General features: G+C 44.9%; 1 protein-coding gene across 4 annotated transcripts; it reads left to right on the forward strand.

The window, feature by feature from the left end:
- On the forward strand, nt 1–24,163 carry DNAJC27 (DnaJ heat shock protein family (Hsp40) member C27). 4 transcript variants are annotated; one of them, XR_013975157.1, is made up of 8 exons: nt 1–249; nt 3,086–3,168; nt 5,466–5,535; nt 10,948–11,112; nt 11,960–12,082; nt 17,342–17,502; nt 20,464–20,646; nt 20,817–24,163. XR_013975157.1 is itself a non-coding variant. In XM_080922809.1 (7 exons), exons 1-7 carry the CDS (start codon nt 163–165, stop codon nt 20,594–20,596), a joined length of 822 nt encoding a protein of 273 aa, XP_080778935.1. In that variant the 5' UTR covers nt 1–162; the 3' UTR covers nt 20,597–24,163. The 4 variants fall into 4 exon arrangements, 2 of the variants coding, with proteins under 2 accessions (XP_080778935.1, XP_080778936.1); XR_013975158.1 differs by having other exon boundaries at nt 20,821–24,163; XM_080922809.1 differs by having other exon boundaries at nt 20,464–24,163.
- The last annotated feature ends 1,541 nt before the right edge of the window (nt 24,164–25,704 follow it).

Raw genomic sequence — 25,704 nt, forward strand, 5'->3', positions numbered from 1 at the left:
CGCCCGCGTCGGTCCGCGGACAGGCAGCGGTGGGGATGGCGAGCCGCGGAGCCAGAGCGGTGACGAGCGCAGCGGCTCCGTCATTGGGCAAGGAGGCCTGAAGGACGGGCTGGCTGGGTGCATAAGGACACCAGAACCCACGGCCCCGGCAGAGCGAAGGCTATGGAGTCCAACGTGCCGAAGCGGAAGGAGCCCGCCAAGTCCCTCCGCATCAAAGTCATCTCCATGGGCAACGCTGAAGTGGGCAAAGTGAGTACCGCGTGCTGCGAGGGGCAGGACCTCGCGTGCCAGAACGACATATCCATTGGCTAGCAGAGCCGCCACTCAACACACTGCCTGAAGCTCCGCCTCATTTCTGTCTGCTTGGTATCCTGAGCTCAGGGGGCTTGCGGCCTCCAGAGGGAAACTATCCTGACCTTTTTGACCTTTGGGTTGCTGACTCTGTACTTACGTCACTGTCCCTTAAGAGGGTGTCTGGGGTGGCCTCTGATCTTTGATTGTATTTTGAAGGTAGTAAGGAGGCCTAGGTCCCAATGATCAGTTTACGTGCCAAATCTGTTTTTCTGAGAGAGGGGTCTAGGACCTGCGGGTTTGGGAGAGTCGTTGCCAGCTTTGCTGTTTAAAGGGATGCTGGTGAGGTGTTAAGATTCCGAAAAAATGTAGCCCTGAACAGCCTGGGAGTTTATTTTCCCATCACCAGAGCATAACAACCCAATGTGTTTCAGGGACATGCACTGGCCACCCAGGATCCTGCGTTTTTTAATTTCTCATACTGTCACGTCCATTTTTATCAGAGAACCTTGTTTTAAAATGCCATCTCTCAGAGTGTTCCAACTGCTGCTTATTAAACTTACTCTTAGATGGGAAGGGAAGGGTGACTTAAGGCCTTTGCCAAATGGATTCAGATGCCTATTGCCCGCTTTTTCCCTTAATGTGCAGAAACTGTTGGTTAAGAATTCCCAAGGCCAAGGTAACAGGCAAGGGATCAGAATCAGAGTCTTCCCTAAGCCAAAATGCAGAAGACTTCTAATGAGAGAGTTTAGGTATTCTATAAACCAGCCCTGCACTAGAAGAAGCTCAGTAAATATTTATTGGTGTTTTACTTTTAGCATGCTCCGTTCTACTTATGTACCTTCCTGTATGTGTTAACAAAACGCTCGCTGAAGATTAACATTTATTGACTATTAGTTATTTTCCCAGCTTTCTTTTAAAAATCGAAGAGAGTTGGGAATATAGATGAATGGAGCTGTGTAAACACGGAGCAGTTCTATGCCCAGAGTCCCTGCCAAAAGCTTTTAATCCCAGCGCTAGGCAAGCACAGACTGTTGGATCCCTGGGACCCACTGACCAAGCAACCTAGCCTAATCTGCAGGCCTCATGTCCCAAGAGAGACCGTGTCTCAAAAAGGAAGATGGATAGTCACCGAAGAGTGATACTCATGCTCTTAATTAAAACTCCCTTTACTACCTAAATGTTGGCTTTCCATGTAGATAAATGTTGGACAGTTTTTAAAATGTGCTTACTACATTAAATGAAACTGTAGCCACTATTTTACTCGATACTATTTTAAAAATATGCTATCAAAATTAACATAGTATGTAAAAAGACACAAGGTCTTTTTTACTGATGAGTGAGCATGTTAGGTAATTTCAGATCCTAGGGGACTTTGAAAATTGGTGTGGGACTTTGGGGTGCATTGATTGTCAGTGCAAGAAGCTGAATTGAGTATAGACAAGGGGCACGGCGAAATCTCAAGTTGTCCACAGTGAAAGGAATAAGCATGCATATATCTACAGACATACACAGATACATAGTTAAAACTGAATTTAAAATATTTTAAATAAAAGTCTTCATGCGATATATTTCCCATACAATTCACTTACTTCAAAAATACAGTTTACTGATTTTCATTTCATTCACAGAATTATGAAACTATCTCCATAATCAGTTGTAGAATATTTTCATCATCCCCTCAAGGGGAAAAAAAAAACCCAGCAATTAGCAGGCTCTCCCTGTTTCCCCTAACCATTAACCCACTTCCTGCCTCTGTGGAGTTGCCTGTTTTGGCTCTTCATGTGAATGGAGCCGTATACCCGATGATCTTTTACTACAGGCTCTTTTTACTTAGTATAATTTCTATAAGGTGCATCTTTGCTGTGGTGTATATTAATATGTTCTTCATATTGTGTAAATGTATTCCATTATGTAGATGTAATATATTTTATTTATGTGGGTTTTTGCTTTTGGATATTGGCATTAAAGGTAATTATAATGTAGACTTGAGGACTTAGGCCCTGAGTCAAATATGACTTTATTTTGATCCTTTTTCCCTGGGGATCATGGCTCGATCAACAGAGCTAGATGTAGACAAGACCGGCTACTGCCATGTGTTCTGCTAGCTCATCTGGGGACATGTTGACTTAGATGATGGCAGGATGTTTGAATAGAAACCGTGTAGTAGATGCCTAGACATGTGGATCTGGGAGAGAGTCAGGTCAAGATTCGGGTACTTTAATGGTGGTGACTGTGTAAGGCTGGGAAGGTCTGCAGAAGACAAGATTTCTATGATGGGCCGCACAACTGAAAACACATCATAGTTAGTATGAAGGTAAGAATTATATTTTTCTCTAAAATCACTGTGGCCTGGTTGGTGGCATGTGCCTTTAATCCTAGTACTGTTGAGGCAGAGACATGTTTGAGGCCAGCCTGATCCACATAGCAAATTCCAGGCCAGCCAGAAACAGTCTTAAAACACAGCAAGTTCCAAGCCAGCCAAGACCCTCTGAAAACAAAGAAATAAAAGCCTCACTTTTTATGCTTGTTTCAGGTACATTACAGTTTTTGTTTTCTTCTAGTCTTTTGGGGTTTGTTTGAGTTTTAAGTCAGGGTCTCATGTGGTTGAGACTGGCCTTGGTCTCTTGATGCTTCTCTTTCCCCGGTCATCCACGGCCATGTCAACCAGTTGTTGCATTTGAACCTCTTCCATTTTCACCGGGGTGACTGAGGAAGCCCGAGTGAAGAACTGAGCTTTTTGCCAACAGCTCTCCAGTGTGTCTCACTAAACTCATGCACTTTGACCTTCTAGAGCTGCATTATAAAGCGCTACTGTGAGAAGAGATTTGTGTCTAAATACCTGGCCACCATCGGGATTGATTATGGAGTCACAAAGTAAGTATATTGTTCTCTGGCCTGTGCATTACACAGATGCTCAGACTGGGTCCTAAGATAGCCACATCCCTCAGGAACCATCAACTGCCAGCAGCTCTTCCAGTAAGAGTAGGGCCCCAAGGGTCCTTTATCCATGCTGGAAGTTTGATTGGCTTGACCTGGTTGTCCAGCTAACCTCAGGTGTTGTGAGTTGATGTATGCAGCAGCCCTGTCATAACCAGTCAGCAATTCACAACTCTCTTCCCCCTTGCCATCTCTTCCGTTCTTTCTGTCACCTCTGACACCTTTGGTGTTCCCTGTACTGTCTTGGGAAGCCTGATAGAGATGATTATCCATTCATTATTATTTATACGTCACACTTTGACCAGTTTAGTGTTCCTGGTTAATTACTCATTGCAGAAGCTTCTCTGACCAAAGCTGAGAGCAACACAAGTCTGGGTCTAAACATAAGTGTTGAGAAGGCAGTTTGGCAGAATGACTGTTGAGCAGAACTGTTGAGTTGTTTGTATCTTCCCAGGCCTCATATATAATCTGAATGTGGTTGGTTACCTTCATGTCTTAGTTAGAGTTTTATTGCTGGGAAGAGACATCATAACCAAGGCAACTCTTACAAAGCCAAACATTTAATTGGGACTGGCTTACAGTTTCAGAGGTTTAGTCCATTATTGTCATGGCAGGAAGTATGGCAGTCCCAGGCAGACTGGTGCTGGAAGAGCTGAGAGTTCTACACCTTGATCTGAGGGCAGCCAGGAGACTGGATGTGTTTCACACTGGGTGCTGCTTGAGCATTTACAACCTCAGCCCACCTCTAACAAGGTCCTCCTCCAGTAAGGCCACAGCTCCTAATAGTGCTACTCCCTAGGGCCAAGCATTCAAACACATGAATCTGTGGGGGCCATTTCTGTTCAAACCACCACACCTCTTAACTGCCATGCCACTGTTACTCCAGTGTCTTGCCAGGCAGGTAGGTATTTAGCATGTAGGTTCCATCACTAAGGGAGATCATGATCTCTTTTCTTCCCCAGCATCCTGCACACCATCTTCTGGCATTGTGTAAGCTAGCCATTAGGGAGGAAATTTCCTGGTCAGTCAAGGTTTGTTTCTTTATGTCCTACATCTGAAGTGAGCCCTGTAAAAAGGGAGTTTTGTATGTTTACTCCAAGGGCCAGGTACAGTACTACTCCCTAGTGGCTGCTCAATAAATATTGATATACTTAGAGGTGAAAAATTTCAGTTCAGAATATGAAGGCAATATTCCAGAAGGTAGGTAAATTGGTGAGGTATATCTGTAGCAGAATGTCAGTTGTATGAAGAGTAGGGTTGAGTTTACATATGTCCTATACTGCATTAAAGTAGTTCAAATCTGTGGCAAAGTAGAACCCAGGAGTTCTATATAAATTCTTTCACCGTTTTCAGTTGAAAGCAGCAGGGGATGTTTTTGCACAGTTTTCCCTAAAGTGTGAAGTTTGTAGCTCTTGACTGAAAGTTACAAAGCTCTTCCTTTGAAATCCACATTTCTTTCTAACGTTTTCTTTCCTGTTTTCTACTTCAGAGCATAGGCGTCCATCAGTGATGTGGTGGGGTTTTGTCAAGACAGAAAGAATTGAATCTACTCAATAGGCTATTCTGTTTATTACTAATTTTTAAAAAAAAAAAAAAATGCTTATCCCATGATGAGTATTCTGTAATTCCTTCCCAAGGAAGACATAAATAATGTTTACTCCTCCCCTCAACGTCTCCATGACTAACCAAGGCAAGATTCCACCTAGGGAACCAACTAGTTTATTTTACTTACATAAGTAAGGGGTCACCTATGGTGTGGATTCCCCTCTCACAAAAGTTGGTACCAGAAAGTCTTTACTTAGCTGGGATGTGGGCTCCCCCAAAGCTGCACAGATGGCATCCCAACCCTAAGTGGGAAACTCTAGCTCTTCCCTAAGGCCATGTGTAATTAAGGCAGAGTTACGTACAACAGGTGTTGGGGAGCAGCTAGAAACTCAGATGAGGGTCTTGTGACCCCATGACAACCTCAGCTGGGGATGATCCTTTTGAAAGTGGGAGAACTTGTTGTTTCAAGGCTGTAGCCAAGGTGGAGGATGGGCTTACTGAGGGTTTATGTGTTCCAAAGAAGGAGGTGGGTTTGTTGACCAACTTGCTGGCTCCTGTTGTAAAGATTATCTGGAGTTAAGAACAGGATGAAGAAACCTCTGGAAATGTCACTCCTGTTTCCTTTTGAAATCCATAAATGTCAGTGCAGAAACACAACCTTTGAGATTGTTTCTATCTGAATATTTTAGGGTCCAAGTCAGAGACAGAGAAATCAAAGTTAATATCTTTGACATGGCTGGACATCCCTTCTTCTTTGAGGTAAGAAAGCCTTTTTGGGAAACTTAAATCCACAAGCAAACAAAAACAAAAGGGCTGGGCAGTGGTGAGCACTTTTATTCCAGTGCTCATGATGCAGAGGCAGAGGCAAATGGAGCTCTGTGAGTTTGAGAACAGCCTGTTCTACAGAGTGAGTGTCGGCCAGCCAGGGATACAGAGGAACCCTGTCTCACAAAACAAAACAAAACAAAACAGAAACCTTAAATCTGTTAACAAACAAAACAAAAAAAAACCTGGGCAATGGGGATACACACCTTTAAGGTAGATCTCTGTGAGCCAGCCTGATCTACAAGGTAAGTTCCAGGACAGCCTGGGCCATACAGAAACACTGTCTCACAAAACAAAACAAATACAGCCACAATAACAACAAAAATAAGCATAAGGAAAAAAGAAAACTTAAGCCCAGTATTGCCATGGAGACAGTGGGAAGTTAATTCAAATGACCAGTATTCAGATCACCTGTGAAGTTTAGCTCCTATTAGTGGCTTCTGAGCCTCTTGGATATTCCTTGATCACTTACACGGTCCTGGATTAGAGATGGAAACTTTCATGGCTACTGTTTCCAACATTTGAATGTGTTGGCCATTTCCACCTTAAGAGGATGCTGGCCCTTTACCTTATACCTCAGCCCAGAGTGTGAAGGGTCAATGATCACAGTCCTGAATGGATGTAGCAGCTCAGCAAGGTCACTTTTCCACAGCAGGGTCTAGTGTGACCCTTTCTGTCACTTGCCAGCTGCACTGGTTCCCAGGAATGAGCTGAAGCAGCCCTGCTAGGTGTGTGCTCACAGTGTGGCAGCCCCCAGCTGAGCACGCACTCTCTGTTGGTGACTGTGGCTGGTTTGGCCATTTCACTTTTGTCCTTTTTGTTATTATTTCCTTCTTCCTATTTGCTTTGGCCTTATTTGGCTCTTTGTTCTGGGTTCTTGAGATAGAGCCTGAGTTACCAATCGCAGACGTACTGTGGCTTCTCTTCTCAGCATTGCCTCGTGTCTGTAAACACTGGCATGATGGCTTCGTTCTCATTCAGTCCAGTGGATGGAGGGGAGGGTGTTTGCTGCTTATGCTTTTGCTGCTTCTTGAATCTGTAAGCTATGGCCCTTAGCACTTTTAGACATTCTAGTCATTCTCTGTTTGGAGGCCGTGCTGCCCAGGCTGGCCTCGTATCCAGATTCCCGGTTCCCCTGTCTCAGACTCTTACCTGGCTGGGCCTGCAGCCACCATGCTTCCTGTTTTTCAATACATTTCTCAGCACCACTGTTCTTCTTACTGATCTTTTAGTCCTAAGTCTCTGTTCATTCATTTATCGTCCTGTGTCCCAGTCCTCCCTCATGCCTCCCCCACCTCAGGTACACACACACACACACACACACACACACACACACACACACACAGACACACCCCACTAAGATTGGGTGATTTTTGCTGTAACACTGATTTTTTAAAATTATGTTATTTATTTATGTGATTATGTATAGGCACGTGTGTGCCACGGTGTGTGTGTGTGTGTGTGTGTGTGTGTGTGTGTGTGTGTATCCTTCTACCATGAGGCTTTTGGGAATGGACAAAGGTCATCAAGCTTGGCAGTAAGTGCTGCCTGACCGGCTGCCAGGGTCTCTGCAGTGGTTCTCTGACCACCACAGGCAGCAAAGCAACAGTCTGCAGGAGGCGAGAAGGCAGTTGAGTTCAGCACGCCAGTGTTCAACCTGGAGTCTGCCCTGAGTAGTTTATTTTAGGCATATTTAAGTACAGCATCATTGGTAAAAAAAACTTTCCTGGTGATGATGAATTCAATCCTGTGTGCACAATAAAGTACATGTGACATCATCCGTAAAGATGAGTTCTGTAGATTGACTGAGGACAAGCTCACAGTACATGTCTGGGGAGGGCCCTGAGGGGTCTTGGATCACCAGGCTGCTAACCAAGCCTACTCCCAGCCTTCTGAGTGGATAACAGGTTATTCGTCCCTGCCTTTAAAGGTGCAACCGTGTGTTTTTAAAATTCCAGATTCCCTAGAGCTTCTCTGTGAGTACAAGGACCTCCACGCCTCCTACAGCTGGTTCCTCATTCACTGATTTTTCTCCTGTCTCCTCCATTCAGCCGTTGACCTCAACCACTAACTAAGCTTCTTATTTCCACGGTTATATTTCACTTTTTAAGTTTCTGTAGTCTTGATTAAGGCAGGAGATACTCCCCACCCCATAGGTGTTTGACTGAGTTGTTATTGCCTGAAGCTTTTTGTTTGTTAGCTGCCTCTTTACCACATCCTTGACTAGTGAGACTAGGTTTTCCACAGGGCTTTTGTCTACCTCATGGACACCTAGAGACACTTCTCCAGGTCTTGGCAAAAGAATCCTCAGAACTCAATAGCACATCATTTCTTTGGTTCCAAGGACCTTAGCTCATCTGCCTTAGTGTCTCTGTCCTTCAGAGAGTTTAGAATTCATACTTTATATATAATGTCCAAGATTTTTACCATTACCTTACCAAAGAGTACAGGAAAGCATGGCTCCTCCCATCTTTCTAGAGGGACCTTTTAATGGTTGCATAATTTTCTACCTTGTGAATACGCTAAGACATGGAGGTAAAACAACTCCCTTTTATGTGTGAAGCTTATACCAGGGTTAATCAGTTTCCCAAGCAGAGTTTATTTATTGTCAGTGAAAAAGGCACAGAGGTCTGGCTGACTTTAAGTCCAACATAGGTGTTCTGAATATCAAAAATACTAATGCAGATTTTGAATTAATCAAAGATCATCTCATCGGAAAGTTAAAAGATGTTGGTGGTCAGTGTGCTCCTAGACACAGTGGTCATCTGCCAGCTATGGCTAGCTGTAAGTTCGTTTCTGTGCTAGACATTGGAAACACACAGTCCCATGTCCTTGTGGACTGAAAGTATGTTAGAGGAATATTTCTTAAGCCAGTGGCAAATGCTGGCTCATTTAATACCATGACTCAACGTCTCCCAGGGTCAGAAAGTCCTACTGAGAAACATGCCATTCAAACTGAGAGGCCGTGGGTATGCTAAGAATTATGTGGGGAGAGAGTTGTAGCATCTGAAGGACAAGGACCCAAGTGACAGACAGGTTTGCTGCTTTGTGCTAACCCTGTCCAGAGCTAAGGCTGTCAGCCTTCAGCAGCTCCTGTGGCTGCCCTCCATTTGTCTTTAGCATGTTCTGGTTCTGCTTTTGAGGAGACAGACTAGATCTTTGCTGGTGTTCATTAAGTTCTAATACATCATTCTAGATATGTCTGACTGCTGAGTCGCTGCTCCCCTGTTCTGTATTTGACTCCTATTAATGCAATCTAAAAATGCCTTAGGTTTTTTTCAGGAGTTTTCGAAAATAGAAGTATTAATTAATAGAAACTCCTTAAAGTTACCTCTTCTGAAGTACCTTGTCACAGAAAGCTCTCTTCATGTGTCTTGTAGTTGCTTGCTGTTTATAGTATAAACCTTTCCTTTTGACAAGACCAAAGCCCCTCTCTTCTTTCTAAACCTCAAACTCACCACAGTGTGTCCTTGCTCAGCACATGCGACGTGAACACCCACAGACATCCCACAATCCCCAGCTTCCTCATCCTCTGATGAAGGTTCTACTATTACCAGTCCCCTTGACTGGTTTTCCCAGGGGCTTACTAGGGGCAGTGGAGCCTGTCTTCCTTTGAAGAACATTCAGTCTCTATTAGCTGCCCTCATAGGAACGTTCTGAGATCTCTGTATTACATTAGAAGCTGTCTCAGCCGTTGCTGGTTGTACATTGCCCTTCCCTTAGCATCCTGATCACACTTGGAATGTGACGAGTCTCTGCCAGTAATCGGAAGCTGTTTTGGAAGACTAGAGTAATGGAGCTGTAGGGGTCAACTGAAACGTCTGTTTTGACTCTTTCATTTTAGGGAAACTAAGGCTTGGGTAATAAAACGACTTACTCAACACTATATAGGTAGCTAGTTGCTGAGCTTAGACCTGAATTTGAGTCTCCTGCAATAGATGTTGAGCTTCCTTTAATCTGTCTCTCTCTCTCTCTCACACACACACACACACACACACACACACACACACACTGGAGACATGACCTGTAGTGAAATTCTCCTCCTTGGCCTCTACTCTTGTCCTCTGTAGACATACATTCAGCCACCCAGTGAGTCAGTGATTGTCCATTGGCCTCATGGGTGGCCAGAAATAGATGCAGATGCCTTGACCTAGTATGGAACACAGCTGGATGTGTTCTAGCTATGAAAGTGGCAGCAAGTGACGGGTGTGCTACAGGTGCAAACAGCAGCCAAGCATGATGGTCCATGTGGTAGTCACAGTACTTGGATGTGAGTCAGCAGGATCAGGAGCATAAGTCATCATCAGCTAAAATGGCATCTTCGAGGCTAGCCTGGGCTACAAGAGACCCTATCTCCAAAACAAACAAAAACAAAAATAGAGGAGTTGGGGGTGGGGTGTGTGAGGTGAGGTGGGAGGAGAAGAGAGGAGAAAAGAAATAGAGACTGGTGTAACAGCTGTGGTGGTTTGGAGGCCAAAATGTTTACCATCTGTTCTGCAAGGTTAGAGGGCAAGAAATGGGACAGCAGAAACCATGTACAAAATACATTATATTCCAAAGATTAAAGATAAGAACTCCAAATCGGGGACTGGGGAGATGGCTCAGCGGTTAGAGCATTTGCTGCCCTTGTAACAGGCCTGGTTTGAGTTTCAGCCCATATTAGGTAGCTCACAACCTCATGTAACTATAGCTACAGAGGATCCAACACCCGATTCTTACCTCCGTGGTCAAGCACACCTTTGTGTGCATAGTCTCTCTTCCCCCGCCCCCCTCTCTCCCTCCCTCCTTCCGTCTCCCTCTGTCCCTTTTTCTCTCTCACACACTCACAAAGAAATATTTAAAATTTTTAAGTCCTTTTTTTAGAAGAAGCTCTGGCAAGGTAGTGGCACAGCACCTTTAATTCCACTGCTCTGAAGGCAGAAGGAGGCAGATCTCTCTTGAGTTTGAGGCCAGACTCAAACATACTCAGGTACATAGTGGATACCAGGACAGCCAAGGTTCTATAGTGAAACACTGTCAGGAGCCTGCACCCTCACGCCCACACACACAAAAGAAAAAACCCAGCCTTATAGCCCTATTGAAGTGAGGCTGAACTTCAGAGGGCTCAGGGCAGGAACAAGGGGATTTTTGAGCCATGGCGTGTTTTCTGCTAAACACTCTCCTGACCTACAGATTTGTTTGTTTCATTTTGATTTTACATAAACTCCTCTCAAAGCCACTCAATACTGAGATACAATAATGAGTACTCAAATATAAAAAGAACAGTTTGTTAATTAATGACTGTGAGGTGCATTCTTATGAAGGTCACAGCGCCAGCACCCTGTGCCTCTGTTCTTCCATCTGCAGGTCCGAAATGAATTTTACAAGGACACACAAGGTGTGATACTGGTTTATGACGTGGGGCAGAAAGACTCATTTGATGCCCTTGACTCATGGCTGGCAGAAATGAAGCAGGAGCTTGGGCCTCACGGGAACATGGACAATATTGTCTTTGTTGTATGTGCCAACAAGGTAACTGCTTTGAGTGGGTTTGCTCACACACTTGTGCTTTTGAGGACAAGAAAGGAAAGAGCTGGGTATGTGGCTTAGCCTGAAATCCCAGGACTCAGGAGTCAGAAACAGTAGGCCTGAGTTTGAGGCCACCCTGAGCTATGCAGAGAGTTCCAGGCCAGCATGGGTAGTTTAGTGAGACCCTGTCTTCAGTCTTCAAACATAGACACACGCACACACAGTGGGGGCGTGGTATTTTTTTAACATAGAAATCAGTAGCCTTAGCCAGGCAGTGGTGACTGATGCCCTTAATTCCAGTAATTAGGAGGCAGGGCAGCATTTCTGAGTTCAAGGCCAACCTGGTCTACAGAGTGAGTTCCAGGGTAGTGTGGGCTATATAGTGAGACACCCCTCCCCTCATCTCAAAAAAAAAAAAAAAAAAAGTAGCCTTTGAAAACATGTCTCTGAGAAAAAATCCCACAACACCTGGTCTAACTGGGTTTTTGTTCATTTTTCGTTTAGGTTCCAGCTTGAGGAGACAGCATAGGGACTAAAGAGGAAAAGCCTAGTATTTGTAGCTTGGCTTGGTGGGAGGGATCATTCATGGCAGACGGCAGAAGGTGGCCTCTTGGGTAGGACAGGTAATGATGCAACTTTCACAAAGTACACAGCAGCTGCTGTCCCATGGGAGGAAGTGGGAAGTGTTGTCTAAATTAGATGGAGAAGCCGTCATTGGGCTTTGTTGTTCGGTTCCGTTTGGCCTGATAGCTTCATACATAGCTTTGAGGCTCAGGACAAAAACCTCACTGGGCTTGAAGTAGCAGGACAAAGTAGATCCTCTCTCTGCCCCATCCTGACTTTATTTCAGATCGACTGCTCCAAACATCGCTGCATCGATGAAAGTGAGGGGCGTCTCTGGGCTGAAAGCAGAGGGTTCCTGTACTTTGAAACATCAGCACAAACTGGAGAGGGGATCAATGAAATGTTCCAGGTAACCAGACGTCCCGTTCTAGGGTTTGTGTCAAAGCCAGCTGAGACAGGTCATAGGTAAGATTCTGAGAAGCAAACCGGTAAAGGAACTTTGTCAAAGAAGGGGTGGGGGGGAGGGAGTGAGAGAGCCTGATTGGTCTGATGTAGCAGACCTGGCTCATCATCTTAGTCGCCTGGTGTCTCAGTTACTTGTCCTCCTCACTGTCGGAAAACACCTGAGCAGAGCAACTTAAGGAAGGCAAGGGGTTTGTTTTAGACACAGTGAAGGGAACAGGCACTGTGGCAGGGAAGTTACAATGGCAGAAGGCTGAAGCGGACATTCAGGAAGCAGAGAAAGGCGAGCACTGGTTGGCGCTCTGCTTGCTTTCTTTTTATTCAGTGAAGGGCTCCATCCCATGGATGGTGCTGTCAGTCAGGATGGATTGACCTGTCCCAGTGTAGAAAAGCCTCAGACGTTCCCCAGGGATTCTAAATTCCATCAAGTAGATACAGTGAACCTTCTCACCTAGGGAACTTCTTCAGTGTGCTTCAGACCTCTCAAAGCCTTATGTTGCCATGGAGCCTAGGAACATTGTACTTTTATTTTGTTGGAGACAGGGTCTCAAACCAAGGTTTTGGCTGTCCTAAAACTCAAAAAAATTAGCCTGCTTCTGTCTCCCAAGTGTTGGACTCAAAAGTGTGTGCCACCACATCTGACTAGACCCTTGAAGTTCGTGTCTTGAAGAAATACTCCAGGTGTTTGTGGTGGTCAGCAGGGTTAGCAAATTACTGTGCTTCACTGAGATGACGATTGCTCTTCTAAACCATCTTTGGGTAATGGTGTTACATTCATATGAAGCCTTACTGTGGCAAAATTGACTTGCCACATACAGGTCAGCTGGCAGAGCAGCTCCCAACTCGCTTAGTTTAGAGACGAGGAGACCAGAATCCAGCTGGTCACACATAAAAATCCAGAGGGCAGTAGAAAGATGTGCCCACGTGGCAGCCTGAGTACATGGTCATTTTCTGTTCTGCGATGTGTGTGTGCATGTGTGTATAGGTGTGCTCTCAGGTGTGGAGAGAGAGATGTCAAGTGTCTCTCTTGTTCTCCACCGTTTGAGCTGGGGGGTCTCTTGGTGAACTGGAGCTCACCAGCTGTCTAGATTGGCAGTGAGAGGGTCATCAGGATCCACCTGTCTGCCACTTGTGCGGCTGCGGACACTGACCCTGCTCCTGGCTTTGTAGCATCAGATGTCACTTTTAAAAACTATTAATTTTGAATAATTTTTAGTAAAGGAGGCTACTTAAAACAGTAAGTAATAAAGTCAGAGCTTGATTATAGATCCATTTAGAAGGTGTCTTTGTTAGGGTTTCTGTCGCTGCAATGAAACACCATAACCAAAAAGCAACTTGGGGAGGAAGGGGTTCATTTGGCTTAACTCAGGACAGGAAGTCAAGCAGGGCAGGAACCTGGAGCAGGAGCTGATGCAGAGACCATGGAGGGTGCTGCTTACTGGCTTGCTCAGCTTGCTTTCTTACCCACCAAGGACCACCAACCCAGGGATGGCCCCACCTACAATGGACTGGGACCTCCCCCATTGGTCACTAATTAAGACCTGGTCACTACAGCTGGATCTCATGGAAGCATTTCCTCAACTGAAGCTCAACTTTCTCTGTAATAACTCCAGCCAGTATGGAAGCGGGGGTGTGAGTAAACTATTTTTTTCATGCTAGTGTATCTAACATTTGGGAGTTTTTAGACTTTTAGATACTGTAGCACAGAGTCAGTCTTAATTGCTGTGTGGGATTGTATTGATTCTCTGGATATCTTTCTCACAAGAGGCCACTTCTGGAAGGACAGGTGCCATCTTTGGCTGGCAGGATTTACTAGGCTTCCTCTTCATTTGAGCACATTGGTCTTCATGTCCATCTTACTTGTGACATACAGCCATCCAAGAAATGTTTGCCAGTTCTGGAAGTTTACATATCTCGTTTTTGTTTCGAGTAGAGGGAGTATGTGTAGCAGCTGTGAGAGAAGACACTGTCTTTCCTTCTGGTTGAGTGCTTTAACTGTACAGCCCGAGCATTTGGTACACATACACAGTGCAGCCCTGTGCAAGTCAGAGTAGCTGGCACCTGCATAGAGTAAATCCCATTCTCCTCTGGCCTCGTTCATGTGCTAATGCTCTCTGTGGTGCATCTTTCCCCACTTCTGCTGCTTTGGGGAGTCTGTCTTTATCTCTGGTTTGCAACAGGCTATGCCGATGTGTGTCTCTTTTTATATATGTGTGTATTCTACCTGGGATTTGTTCATTTTCCGAGATTGCTTGGTGCCCATGGAAGCCAGAAGAGAGTTTTGGATCCTCTGGAGCTGGAGTTACAGTTGGTTGTAAGCTGCCATGTGGGTGTTGGGAATCAAACACAAGTCCTCGGCAAGAGCAACACATGCATTTAACTACTTCAGTCCCCACACCAGTTTGGGTTTTTTTGTTTGTTTGTTTTTTGTTTGTTTGTTTGTTTTGTTTTGTTTTAGAGAATAGATAATTTTCATCAAATATGGGAAGTCTTATTTTTTCTTTGGCTTTTGGTGTGTATGTATGTGTGTATGTGTGCATATGTGGATGCCAGAGGACAATTTTGGACTCATTCCTCAGGTGATACCCCTTGGGTTTTTTTGTTTGTTTTGTTTGTTTTTTGAGACAGGGCCTGTCACTGGCCCAGGGCTCACGAATTCACCTAGGCTGACTGGCCCGCAGGGCCCTGGAGACCGCCCACCTCTGGTTCCTTAGTGCTGGGTTACAAGCACACACTACTGTACTCAGCACTGTAAAAAGGGGATTAAACTGAGGGCCTTGCGCTGTGCAGCAAGTCCTACCAACTGAGCTATCTCCTCAGCCCATTTTTAAAAAGATTTATTTATTTTTTAATTTTATGTGTATGAGCATTCACCTGTCTGCTTGTCTGGTACCCTCAGAGGTCAGAAGAGGGTGTTGGATCTCCTGGAGCTGGAGTTTCAGGCAGTTGTGAGCTGCCACATGGGTGCTGAGAAACTGAGCTTAGGTCCTCTCAAGAGCAGTGAGTGCTTTTAATGCTAAGTCATCTCTCCAGTGCCCGAATAAGGTATTTTTTAAAGATATACATATATTTTTAAAATATTTATTTATTTATTATATATAAGTACAAAGTAGCTGTTTTCAGACACACCAGAAGAAAAGGCATCAGATCCCATTACAGATGGTTGCGAGCCATTATGTGGTTGCTGGGAATTGAACTCAGGACCTCTGGAAGAGCAGCCAGTGAGTGCTCTTAACCGCTTAGCCATCTCTCCAGCCCAGATATATATATATATTTTATTGTATTTTTTATCTTCTTTCAGTATTTCTGAAAAATAGCTAGTTGTTTTGAAACCTATTAAGTCCAGCATTTGAGCCAATTCAGATTCCAGTACAGCTGCCTGCTTTCCCTGACACTGATCGTGTTTTCTTGTTTCTGTGTGTGGTAGTGATATTTTGATTGGGTACCACATCTGTGAAGGCAACCCTGTAGAGACCCTGCATATTTCTTTCTTTCTAAGAAGAATGTTGCTTCTTGTTACAGAAGGCATATTGCAGGGAACTCATGTAAGCTTACATTTTTGCTTTAGTGTCAGAGATCTGAAGAAAGGCCAGAGTGTTCTTTAACCTTCTGATTTGGGAGGATTCAGCTTCCAAAGTCTGTCTTTCCTCAATTGTGTTGGTTCTTGGCTTTTGAATTTAGTTAGGATGTGTGAAACTCCTGAGGTACAGCCTCTCTGTGGTGCCTCAGGGATTCCATGAGGGTAATTAGGTATTCTGGGAAGGCCAAGCTCAAGTTTGGCTAGTTTGGGCTAGTTTTTTCCCCTGGGGGGAAAATGGGTTGTATTCTTAGTTCCCATCTGGTAAGCCTCAGGCAGCCTGGATTTTCATATGAGTAGCCTAGTTTTTTAATAGAAATCTTTGAGGAACCCCCACCTAAATGGGGTCCAGCTCTGCCTGGCACTTTCCTGCCCAGTGCCTTCTTTGCTGCTTTTATTTTACCTCTGCTATAGGCCTCAGACTCTCGCCTCGCCTCTACCTCCCTCTCTCAGTGGGACTCTGTGTCTGTGATCCAGATGTGGCTCCAGAGGAGTTAGTGGCTCACCTCAGTGATGTCATGTTTGCTGTGTCCACTGCCTGGAAGTAGCTGCCTTGTGCATCTGTTGAGTTTAACTTGAGTTCACCCAGGAATACATATTGTAGAGCTGCATGAGATAGTGACACAGGTTATCCTAGAACTTAAGAGGTAGAGACAGGTGGACCATGGTTCAGTGTCACCCTCTGTCATGTCGCTAGTTCAGGGCCAGCCTAGGCTACGTGAGACCCTGTCTCAAAAAAACAACAAAACCCAAAAGAATTTAATATTGTTTGTAATGCCCAAAAGACTAGTCCAGGACTAGAGAATTAAATAAGTTGTGGTATAGCCACATAATAGAATACTGAAGTCTTTAGAAAGCAAAAAAAAAAAAAAAGACCATAAATGTAGGAAGATTCCAAGGAGCTAGGGATTGAACCCAGGTCCTTGCTCATCTAAACAATCACCCTACCACTGAGCTGCATCCTAAGTCTCATTAAGTTACTGAAGCTGGTCTTGAACTCACTGTATAGTTTGGGCAGACCTTGGACTCCTGCTTCTCCTACCTTAGCCTCCCAGTAGCTGGGGTTACAGGCATGCACTACCAGGCCTGGGCAAGATGTATTATGAGGGAAACTGCAAACTGCTAAGCATTGTGTTCATCTGAGAGCCTTTGTGTGAGTGTTTATGTATATGTACATGAGATTTGCTGGTAGCAGATGTTTCTGCAGGGAGACTAAAATATGCTAGTGATGGCTATATTAGGCAGAAAAGGCTTTCTTTGTATTTTACCATTTGAGTTTTTCTGGCAGTGTTAGTCTATTACCAACTTTTAAGTGTATGTCTGTGAGAATAGGAGTATGAGTCATTTTAATTTTTTTAAATTAGTAAATTTTAAGTTAGCTAGTACTTTTCTGTTTTAAAAATACGTAGTCAGGGGGTTGGTATTTAGCTCAGCAGTAGGGCACTTGCCTAGTGGTAGAGCACTTCCGTCCTCAGTGCTATGTGGAAGGATATATAGGAGAAAATGGTCTTCCAGCATCTTCTAACTGAAGTGTATTTCCTTCCCTTATGACTTCCAAGAGTTACTGAGGTATGTGAAAGGAACCCCCGTGTCTGAGACTCGTCTGTGGGGTGTGTTCTCTTCCTGCAGACCTTTTACATGTCCATAGTGGACCTGTGTGAGAATGGCGGGAAGCGTCCTACTGCAAATAGCGGTGCTGCTTTCACCAAAGAACAAGCAGACAGCATCCGCAGAATCCGAAGCAGCAAGGACAGCTGGGAGATGCTGGGAGTCAGACCTGGGGCCTCGAGGTGAGCAGTTTTAGGATGCTCAGTTCTGAAAGAGAGAGAGGCTCTCTTCCAAAAGTTCTGCACAATCTTTCTTCTTCTGGTTAAATACGAACTTGAAGATGTCTGGAAATAAGTTTCATAAGGACTCTGCCCTGCTAACTTAACACAGAAATGAAACAGAAGGCACACTGCCTGCTGAGTGAACTGTGTCCTGTTTCTGCAGAGACACTTGAGGAAATGGCTTGCTCCACCTTTGACTGTGTTGAGCAAGAATCTGACACAACCTAAGAAAACTTTACAAAAATGTAATTTTAAATCATAGAGTTTTAGAAGAAGAAAGATCTTTCAAGTTGCTCTCAGTTTCCTGGGGAACTGGGTTTCAGTGAGATGGGTGATCACTGAGGCCCCAGGAGACAGCAGTGTGTCCTGACCTGGGAGCATTGCCTGCCCAGCTGCCTTCTCATGAGCCTGCTTGCTCTCCACTGGGATTGGGTTATGTGTGGTCACCTGTTGTATTGCAAAGATTTGTTTAGGAAGAGCTGGGCATAGTGGTGCATAACTGTAACCCCAGTACTGGGGAGTCGGAAGGAGAGTACAAACTTGAGGCTTGGGTTAATCAAATTCTTTCTCAAAAGGAAAAATAAAAAAGAGAGGCCTGTGAGTATTTAGTTCAGTGGTGAAGAACTTATACACACAGCTCTGGGATCAGTCTTCAACACAGAAGGAAAAGGAAAAGAAAGTATTCTTCACTGTGCAAAAACAGCTCATCGCTGAGCAGGGTAACATGACTGTTAATGACTCATGACTCCCGGGTGACTGCCTATGAGAGTTTCCTTTGGTTTATCTTTGATGTTGGTTTTTGGTGAGGATTTGCTAGGCTGGAATTCACTGTGTAGACCAGGCTGTCTCTAGCTCACAGAGGTTCCCCCACTTTTGCTTCTCAAGTGCTTAGGGTCTCATTTGATCATACTATCCTCCCGTGCTCTGACCTTTGGCACCTTGACTGCCACAGTGAAACACTTGACCTTGAAATTGTGCGTCAGCAGCAACTCTCTTTTTCTTCTTAGCCTCATGGCTTATCTTCACACCAAGGCAAAGAGGGGGAGAACTGGGAAGGTTGTTGGGGGCCACCTGGACCTCCCCATGTGGCAAAAGTGCTCACACTTGTAAAGGGACTCAGATGGGTTTGTGCTTGCAGCAAAAGTTTACTGGTATCTTAATTTCCCTTTGGATTCTCTATAGTCTATTCTGAATCTTCAGTGTCATTTGCAAGTGATGTTGACTCCACTATTAAGGAACCTCTTCACCTCTTTACTAATAGATTTTAAGTAGTATGCATTGAAGAAAAAGAAAATTTTGGCTCTTTATTGACTTCAGTTAATTAGAATTTACCAGAATCTACCTGTGATTTCTGTTTCTATAACTCATATAAACACAAGTTTATCTTTATACAACTATGTCTCAAATGACATCAAACACATTTGCAGCAAATCCTTAGTTTGTTACGTTCTGAAGAATTCTGGTACTTGTTTGGAGGCAAATGGGATTACAGTTCTTCAACTTTAAAGAAACCTTACTGTCTGTAGGTAGCACTTGATACATTGTTGACACCTTACTGTCTGTAGGTGGCACTGATAGATTGTTGACACACACCTGCACCAGTCTGGCTGCTCTAGAACTTTTCCTTGAGAGACTGTCCTATTCTTATAAATTTTGTAAGGCACTCAGTGAGAAGCCTTTCTTGGAGAAGGAATGGATTCTGCACTTGCCTTAAGGACACAGGGTCTTTGGATAAATACAGAGTAGCCATTCAAATTTCTTCCAAGAAGGGGAATGCCTCTTGATAACCAGTACCCAGACTACACGTGTAAGGGTAGGTGAAAGTGATTCCGTGGATAAAGTGCTGGCTACACAAGCGTGAGGACCTGAGTTTGGACACCCATCACCCACATAAAAACCAGGCACGGCAGCATGTATGTGTCTATAATCCTAGCTGTGGGAGGAGAGCAGAGACAAGTGCTCATTGTCCAGCCAGTCTAGCCAAAGCACTCTCGCACATGCACACACACAGATACACACCTGACAAAAGGTTACATATTGCATGTGTAGAATATAACATGCAAAGCTAGAACAAGAAAATCAAGACTCATCTAGCAGCAGGAAAAGCTGTGGCTTCTTTCTCTAAAACACAGGGAGTTACTGCTGTGACCCCAGACAAGGTCACACTCCAGCTTGACATCAGATTTTCTACCATCTCTAAGCCAGCAAAGACCAAACATTAATTATGAAAGTGCTATGAACAATGGTGACAGGACCACAGGGACCCTGGTGACAAAAGGAATCCTGGGAATTAAAACCATGTAGTGGGGACAGAACTCTACAGGAGCCTGGCAGCTGAGGATGTTGAAGAGTCAGCTAGGTCCTGCTACTCCGGACCATGGAGTTATTCCAGTATCTCCTCCCTTATCTTCTCTGGTTGTTGGCCTCATGCTGTATAAGGTCTCTTCCCCTGGTTGTTCTCACAGATACCTCCAGCAGAACTTTTGCTCTCAGGCCTGGGCTGCTGTGGTCATCACCTGTGTGTCTTAACTTTGAGAAACAGGCCGCTCTCTCCATTTACTTCCCTGGTACTCTGAATCCCCCACCCTGTGCTAAGCACAGGTTTCTCCTCTTCTAGAAGCTTCTCCTGGGGGATTATCTCTGCCTCCCGGGTTCTCATTCCTTCACTTAGCTTAGGCTTGTTTTGAGCCCCCTAAGTGTCCAGAGATGCCTGGCTGCAGCTCATCCTTCCTGATTGTCTCTGGACTCACTCGTACTATATTTTCCTACTTGTGTGCACCCCATTGTTTGCCGCTTTCTATTCTAGTCCTACCTTTGAGAAAAGGAGGTAATTCCATGGGAGATGTGTAGTGTGTCCAGGGAGCTGGGATGGAGGATTTGGGGCCAACCTGGGCTCTGACAGAGCTTGTCTGCTCTTTGCAGGGAGGAAGTCAATAAGGCCTACCGGAAGCTGGCTGTGCTGCTTCACCCGGACAAGTGCGTAGCCCCTGGCAGTGAAGACGCCTTCAAAGCAGTCGTAAATGCCCGGACAGCTCTCCTGAAAAACATCAAGTAGAAGCAGAGAAAACTGCGAACGAGCTCAAGTGCAAACAGACTCCCCTTGAGGTGAAATAACCAACATGGAGTTTTCCTTTACAAATGCTCACTGTTCTGTTCCCTCATGTGTAAGTTAGTAGGATGCCCTTTGCCGTGTTGTGGCCATTTCTCAGTGAGATGCCCTCTTTTGTGTGAGAGATAGTCCCGTATCTCTTACGCACCTCATTTCTTATTGCCAGATAGCTGGGTGTTTGTCATTGTGTCATTGCTGATGCGTTCACCTGGGAAAGTCCCTGACTGTGACTCACCTGAGCTTCCTCCAACCAACCCACCCTCATCCATCTGCCCATCGTCACAGAAGGGAAGAACAACAGGAGATGTCAGGAGCAAGCAGTCGGCACCCAGCCCCTGGGAGCCTTGCACCCCACTGAGCAACTTCTTGGTTAGTATTTTAACCATCAGCCTATAGTTAGTAGCCAGGCATGGTGGCGTGTGCCTGTAATCCCAGCACTGAGGAGGATGAGGCAGGAGGATTGTGAGTTTGAGGTCAGTCTGGATTGAATTACTTGACAAGACTGTCAAAGAGAAACAAGCACCTTGTAGAAGAACGTGATGTGAGCTGACACTGTTCAGTCTACCTGCCCTTCTAGGACACTGACTGTTCTTTCTCCAGCCACCAGGGGGAGACAAGCCAGTATAAGAGAGAGAAGCAGTGCCAGCCACAGGAGCTGGAGACCCTGACACTCATCCTGGATCCCAGGTCTTTGCTCTGCCCTAGAAGTTGTTGCTACTAGCAAGCAGCAAGGAATGCTGTGTCCCTGGGAACGAGAGGCCAGAGATGAGAACAGAAGCACTTAGAGGGTGTGTTGTAGATTACTTGGGAATGTGCCCTCAGTCACACCATACAGATGGAAAGGCCAGCTTGGGCCTTTCCTGAGCTCAGGCATGTTGGGCACTAGGAGGGGCACATAACACCTGCATAACACTTGTCCCTATCCTCAGTCCCCACCACAGGTGGTGAGAGAGGTTGGCAGATCCTTGTCCACATGCCTGTTTCTTCTGCACCTGTGTTAATCTGCGTCTCCGCTCTGTTGTTACATCCCACATCTGCCATTGCCTTTCTTCTTGAATCCCTGGCATTGCCCAGGATTCAGCTGACTTGAAATAAGTAGGATCCATTTGGGGCACAGTGGGACGTCTTGGCCTGTGTGGGCCAGAATCCCTACAGTTTCTGCTTGGACTCCAAATTTCTGGATAGTATTTTTAAACCACAAGTATGAAAACTCACATTGCATAGAGAAGCCTTCCTCATGCTGTTGTCCCTGCTTGGTCCACAGGACTGGGTGGGGCTGATGGGGCACTGAGACCCACGAGAGCCTTAGGGAAGCAGACTCACTGCTCAGCTCCTGTCATCTCTCTTAACTGTGGTACTCTTAGTTTGAGCTGCAGCCACCTGTGCTTGAAGGCTATAAGGCATCGCCAGGCTATGACTTTTAAATGCCCATCGCATAATGGTTGCCAGATAACATCACTCTTACCTAAGAAGACAAGCTTGCAGTCTTCTGGGTTTTTTCTTTCTCCATAGTAGCCTCACTTTGCATGGCTGTGCTCAGCTGTTCGGAGCTTTAAAATGTTATTCTCAGTGAACTCAGATCTGTATAAAAAAGATAAAGAGGTCTAGTATATCACTTTATGGCTTTTTCTGGCCCTTGAATTCGATTCTGAGATGATTGGACTCCACCTCAACGTTCTTGTGGTCCAGGCTTCTCTCATGCCTAACATATCCAATTATCCAACTGCTCTTGGAGCAGAAGGTGAGAGTCCTGAGGATGACGATTCTACATGGTGCTGTCAGCCTGAGTGTGGGGCCCAGTCTTCACGTCAGTCAACAACACGGGCAGCTAAACGGTTACAGCAGGACACTTTAGTGTTCCCCTTCGGATCCCTCAGGTGACTTGCTGAATGTAGTCTGGGCTTGGTTTCTAGATCTTGAGACTCTGTCTATGACATCTTAGTCACTAATATTTAGGGTGGCTACATAGTATTTTATTTATCTATGTAATAGTAATAAAATGAAAAAATTAAGCTTCAGGGTCCCTGAATTTTTCTGATTTTTATAATCCATCAGCAGAGCACTAAGAAATAACAAAGCATGCCTCAGAATAAAAAGTATTTTGAATCCTGGCTGCATGATCCAGTACAGACCTCTGCATTCATTTAAATTCTTGGTGCAGGTGTGTGATATTTTGAAAACTATTTGCACAGTTAAGATCTTAGAACATCAGCAGGAGTTGCAACTCAGTTATTTCAATGGCTGAGAATTTTCTATAAAGAACCTTGTTTCCCAAAAAAAGGGATAAAATATTTGAACAACTGTTATTTAAAAAAAAAAAAAAAAAAAAAAGCTGTGTCTTTCTCCATCTGAGTCACCAACCAGTGTCAACCCTTCACCTTGTTGGAAATTCCAGAGGCATTTCAGAGTTAGTTTTCCAGCCTTTGCAAGCACTTTAGAGCATCACCCCTTTGTGTCTGTGTTCTCTTGTGCCTCCTTGGGAACTGCTGGTCTTCATCTCATTATCTTGCTTAAGCACTGCCACTTTATTTCTCCATTCAAATGTGTCTGTGGCTTTACCAGCCTGTTAACTTACAAGTCCAGATGTTGAGGATAAGATTGCTGTCCTCCTATAAACTGTGCATTATTCTTTAAGGCTTGTATTTACCTCAGGAAACATATTCTAGTATCTTCTCACTGATTAAAATATCAAGTGATAAATACTTCTTTATACCTGCAAAACGGTACCAAATTCTGTCTTAGTTCAGTGAGCCATAGGTCAGGCAGCTAGATGGTCAATGAGCTATAAGTCAGGCAGCTAGATGGCTGAAAGCTCATCGGAGCAGAACAAGGAACTTCTGTCAGTACTGAATCAGGGACAAGTGGCTGTTCCACCCAGAGTGGCAGGAGGACAGAAGGATGGCCATCTGAAGCTAGGAAGTAGGGAGCTGGCATGTTGCCTCTAGCAATGACAGTGCCCCCTCCGGGTCAGCTCAGTAGGTTCTGGAAGGGGACTTCTCTCATACCCAGCTCATGGAACTAAGTCTCCAGCATTTCTGCAAAACTTTCAGAGATTAATTTAGTTGCAAAATCAAACTAAACAGTTTCTACCCAGGCTTTACAAGTAAAGAGCTTGTTCATCCTTCTCATCCTGGTGCTGAGCACAATTTTAGATGTGGTTAGTGCCCCTTGGACATTGATTGCTTCATTAGCTGTCCCTGGGGAGGATGAAGGTGTGCACTTGTGGTGTGGGCAGGCAGTGGGTCTGGGTCTTAGCACGCAGTGCAGTGCTGGGCAGTCTGGGAAAGACCCTCAGTGGAAGGACTTACTGAAGACTTGGACAGTTTGGGTTTGCTCCCCATGCTGATGGCTCCCTGCGCATTCTTCCCCTTGACTGTGAATGCTCTTACAAGGTAATTTACATATTTGCTTTCTGTTGAAATAACTGAAAGTGTTAAATCTACCAGTTGTTTATGTCTTGTATACAGAGTGTCATATGTATTTAAGTTCTGTATTTTTATAGAGTAAAGTCAAATAGCAAACACTGGTCTGCTGGCTGCATTGACTTATTGAAACCCTGATTTTTGGTATAAAACTAGCCTAAACAAGAATCTGGTTCCTAATCAGCTGGGATCTTCATTCCTCAAGACATGTTCCTCACCATTGTCCCAGCACTTGGGAGGGTGAGGCACGACAATCATGAGTTTGAAGCCCACGTAGGTCACAAAGAGAGACCCTGCCGTAAAAATACACAAGCTAGGTGTAGTGGTGAATGTCTGTAGTGTGTTCTACGACTCAGAACAAGAGGATCATGGGGATTCCTGGTCTGATTAGCCAGCTGCAGGCTAACCAGGCTGTAGAGTGAGACCCTGCCTCAAAAAACCAAGCAAAGAAAAGCAAAGAAGGACGACCTCTTAGTTAAGACTTCAATGGGAAAAATGCAGAAAATTGCATTTGTTGGTCCCTTAGGGCAGTCTGCTTGATTAAATGTGGTTTCGTAGCTCACATGAAACCATTGTTAACTCATTCTGATGTAGTGCAGAACAGGCTAAAGGTGTAGTTCAGTGGGAAAGTGTGTGCTTAGTGTAGATGGTGCTCTGGGTTTGATGTCCAGCTACCCCCATACCCCCCCCAAGACTGCAAGTCAGAATTTTGCTTTTCATTCTCATGTATACCCTGGTCTGCCTAGCCCTCCGAGAACACAGAAAATGGCCCACTTCACTCTCCCCTCACTGCACATCTTGCAGATGTGTTCCAAGTGTCTCAGTTCTCACAGGGACCATCTGTCCTCCCTGGAACAGAGGTAAGTCCAGGGAACATGAATGTAACCCCAGCTCAGCCAGTTAGCAGGCTAGATTGCTATCCACATTGTATATATGTGTGCATGTTGTGCATGCAAGAGTGTGTGTGTGAGTGTGTGTGTGTGTGTGTGTATGTGTGTGTGTGTTGTGCACATGAGTATGTTGAAGCTAGAGGTCATTGCCAGGCATCCACCTTGATTACTTTATTCTGTGAGACGGGGCTTCTCACTGAGCCTGAGCTCACAGATGATGCTGTACTGGTTGGCCAGCAAGCTTTAGGGGTTCTCTTGACTCCCCAGCACTAAGATTACAGGCATGAACTACCATTCCTGGCTTTATCTTTTTTGAATGTGGGTGCTGGGGATTGAACTCGGCTTTTCTGGCAAACACATTACCAACTGAGCCATGCCCTCAGCTCTGTTGCCTGGAGTTAACAGATGAGAGAAACGGACTCAAGTTGATTTTCCCAAGGTTATTCAGAAAGCCATTCAAACCAAAGGCTGCTCAGTTTTAGAATTCACACTCTAGCTGGATGGTGGTGAAACAGGTCTTTAATCTCAGCATCTTTGGAAGGCAGAAGCCAGTAGATCTCTGAGTTTGAAGTCAGCCTGGTCTATAGAATGATTTCCAGGACAGAGAAACTCTGTCTTGAAAAACAAAAACAAACAAAACAACAACAAAGAAAAGAATTCACACTTTAAATCTATAACTGTAGACTCCTCAGTTTACAAGGTTATCTTCTGATCTTTATGAATACCTTAAGTTGGCTGGGGA

This window comes from Micromys minutus (assembly GCF_963924665.1).
Source record: "Micromys minutus genome assembly, chromosome: 1".
NCBI lineage: Eukaryota > Metazoa > Chordata > Mammalia > Rodentia > Muridae > Micromys > Micromys minutus.